The sequence below is a fragment of the Myotis davidii genome, unplaced genomic scaffold (assembly GCF_000327345.1).
Source record: "Myotis davidii unplaced genomic scaffold, ASM32734v1 scaffold665, whole genome shotgun sequence".
NCBI classification, from domain to species: Eukaryota; Metazoa; Chordata; class Mammalia; order Chiroptera; family Vespertilionidae; genus Myotis; species Myotis davidii.
The window spans coordinates 289,199-292,435 of NW_006296410.1; the positions used below are offsets into that span (position 1 = coordinate 289,199).

The following is a 3,237-nucleotide window of genomic DNA, read 5'->3' on the forward strand; positions in this document are numbered from 1 at the left end:
ACTCGGGTCTGTCCTCCGGGCCCTGGAGACTGAACCGGGTCGGGAGACTTTACTTGTACGAATAGTGTTTCCTTCTCAGATAACTGTCCTTAACCATAAAAACCTCGGCTTGAAGACAAATATTAAGGAAATGGCCGCGTGGGTGTGGCAGGGAATGGGCAGACGGCAGGTGGAAGGCCCTGGAGACCCCAGCCCCCGCCCTGAGCCAGAAGCCTGCAGCTGAGGGGAGGGGCACGGGGGGCGGGGAGCAGAGGGGGCCCAGACACCTGCCCACATGCCTGGCCAGACCACAGCACGAAGGGGACACCAGGCAGAAGGGCAGGCGGAGCTGTGGGTGAGGGTGTGCCACCCAGGGGCCCTGCCATCTCTCCAAGGGCAGCTGCGACCTCAAGGAGTTTCTTCACCTGCTCAGACGGGTGGGAGCTGGGGGTTGTCAGGCCCCGTCCACACCGCAGCGGACAGGATGGGGCACTGGTGTGGGTGCACGGAAAACAGCCCCCCTGCAGTACCCCCTGCCCAGACTCCGCCACAGGTGCTACAACCCAGACAGCCTCCCAGGCCCTGCCCCCTCCTGCGAGGGAGGAGGGGCCCCTCCTACATTAGGTTTCCCCACAAATAACCCCTTTCCTAAGCCCCCCACATCCTGTCCCAGCACCAATGCTCATCACTCCCAGCCCCATGCACGTCTGCACCCCGCAACCCTCCATGCCTTATAGTATTGATAGTATTGATTTCAGAGCAGAAGGGAAAGATATGGAAACATCAATGATGAGAATCATGGATCCGCTGCCTCCCAACCCGGCATGTGCCCCGACCTGGAATTGAACCGTGACCTCCTGGTTCATAGGTCCACACTCAGCCACCCCCATGACTTTCGGCTCTGGTGTTCCCCACCCCAGGCAGGGAGCCCAGCCCCCAGGGGCAGCATGGGCTCAGGGCACCTGGGAGTTCCCTCACTGCCCTTGTCAGGTAGCTGGTTCAGGGGATAATTGTTTTATGACCCCTCAGTAGCTGCGCTCACCCCACCCTCAGGAGTACACCTTATCTGACTCTCCCCACCAGACTTTGGGCCCGTGAACTAGGCTCCTGGTCCTGGCACACAGCTCCCCAGGGTGAGTGGGTCCCTGGCCAGCCACCCTGGGCTCTATTCCCATCTTTGCCCCCAAATGGGGCTCTGGTCTTCCCAGCCAGGACCAGGGCTTCGGGGCCAGGACCGGACCCGTAGGCAGGCTTGCCGAGGCCCCCAAATGGGCTGAGTGTGATGGGGTCCGGAGGGAGCCCCTCAACCTCTCACCATCCCATCTGGCGGAACAGAGTCCTGCAGGCTGGTTGGCTGCTGACTCTGGCAGCTCCCGTGGGGATGGGAGGAACAGCTGGCCAGGGCCAGGGCCTCCGGACAGCAGCCCAGGCCCGCTCAGGCCTCCAGCACCAAAGGGACCACCCCCTCCAGGAGGGCGGAGCCCTTGAGGCTTCAGCACCCCGCGGGATCGTCCCCTTCTCACCCAGTCCTTTATTTAAAAAGCAGGGGGCTGACGTTCTGAGTGACCACTGTAGACACGGCAGCCTGCCCTCGGTGTGTGGTGTGGGGCACAGGCCTCGTGCCAGCCCTGCCAGGCGGGCCCTTCCTCCAGAGGAGAGTGCACACGCAGGATGCCAGGCGCTGCCACTCACCAAGGGTGGTCGGGCTCGGGGGACAGACTCTGGACCCACACCTGGCTGGTCCCAGAATCTCAGTCAGCACCTGGCAACCGCCCTGCCCTTGGCAGCACACACACACACACACACACACACACCCACACACACACACACACAGCAGCCTTTCAAACAAAGACACAGAACAACCCCGGCTGGTTTGGCTCGGTGGACAGAACGTCGGCCTGCGGACTGAAGGGTCCCAGGTTCAGTTCCGGTCAAGGGCACATGCCTGGGTTGCAGGCTCGATCCCCAGTGGGGGGTGTGCAGGAGGCAGCCAGTCGATGATTTTCTCTTATCATTGATGTTTCTCTCTCTCCCTTCCTCTCTGAAATCAATAAAAATATATATATTCCAAAAAAACACAGAACAGAAAGAGGCCAGGACGCCCTTGCCATGTCCCAGGGTGGACCCAGCCTGTCTCCCATCAGAACAAGGAGGATGTCGGGGACCCCTTCCCTGGTCCCCGCTAGCCCACACCCATTCTTTAGGGTCCTGGGTGCCAGGGCCTCCTCCCAAGCATCCTGCCCAGCCACGCGCTGCCCCGGGCGGTGGGTCCCCCACCTGCAGCCCCCTCCCGGAGGCTGGAGCCTACTGGAGGCCACACATGTAATTATTTGGGGCCTCTGATTACAGCACAACCCCCCAGGTTGGCCACTCTGGTCACACGCATCTGGGGTAAGTCTGGGGGAACCCATGACTCAGCAGTCTCTGGGGTAAATAAGTTAATGGCCAGCCCAGCCAACCACCAAGCACTGCCTGCAGTTGGGCTCGGGGTCCAGCCGGCCAGCAGACCCGGCCGGGCCCGGGAGGACAGACAGCCGCCGGCCCTCACTACCCACTGAGCCCGACCCGTGAGGGTTCCCTCAGGTAAGGGCCCTGCGGGGCCTGTATGGACCTGAGGCTCCCTGGGGAGAGGAAAGGCTGGACTTCTGTGGGGGACCCTCAGGCACAAGGCCGGTGGCACTAACCAGTCCCAGGCCCTGTGGTGAGGTCTCTGAAACAGCTTCCCTCCATCCCCTAAAGGGGAGAATCACGGAGTCCACGGGGCTGTGCCCACGCCTCGCGCCCTCCACGCCCCGGGCAGTCCAGGCCCCGTGTCCTGGCCCAGCTCTCAGTGCTCTCAGCACAGGGAGTGACCCGGCGTGAGGTCACCGTGAGCGCAGCGTCAGGGGCCCAAGGCCGAGCTGAGCAGCGGGGCCGGCACGCTCGCTGTGCCGAGTGCGGGGACAGGGTTGAGCCAGACAGCAGGCACGTCCCAGCTCGCGTGTTGCACGGTGCACCCGTGTATTTTGAGGCAAAACCAGGAGCGCTGCCTCACATGTGGAAAGGGGGCCCTGCAGTCAGAACGGACAGCAAAGCAGGTGCCAGGGGGCCTGGCAGGAGGCGAGGGCTGCCGCTCCCTCCCCGGCCTCTGTCCCCCCAGGGCCACAGGGCAGAGGGGCTCGGTGGTCCAAAGGGGGCGTAGGGTGAGGGGTGAGGGCAGGGCCTGGGACTGGACAGAGGTGGATGGGGCGCGGGGGAGCCTGGGTCCGTGACAAACCT

At 63.3% G+C, this 3,237-nt stretch overlaps 2 protein-coding genes across 2 annotated transcripts in view; one reads left to right on the forward strand and one right to left on the reverse strand.

Moving 5' to 3' along the window:
• Nucleotides 1-3,237, reverse strand: part of IDUA (iduronidase, alpha-L-) — a 14,027-nt gene that overhangs the window by 6,908 nt on the left and 3,882 nt on the right. The window lies entirely within an intron of this gene.
• The window catches only part of SLC26A1 (solute carrier family 26 (anion exchanger), member 1), a 6,006-nt gene continuing 3,043 nt past the window's right edge, over nucleotides 275-3,237 (forward strand). The window contains exon 1 of the mRNA XM_006771444.1: nucleotides 275-334. Coding sequence (XP_006771507.1) covers nucleotides 275-334 — 60 coding nt within the window. The remainder of the gene's footprint in view (nucleotides 335-3,237) is intronic.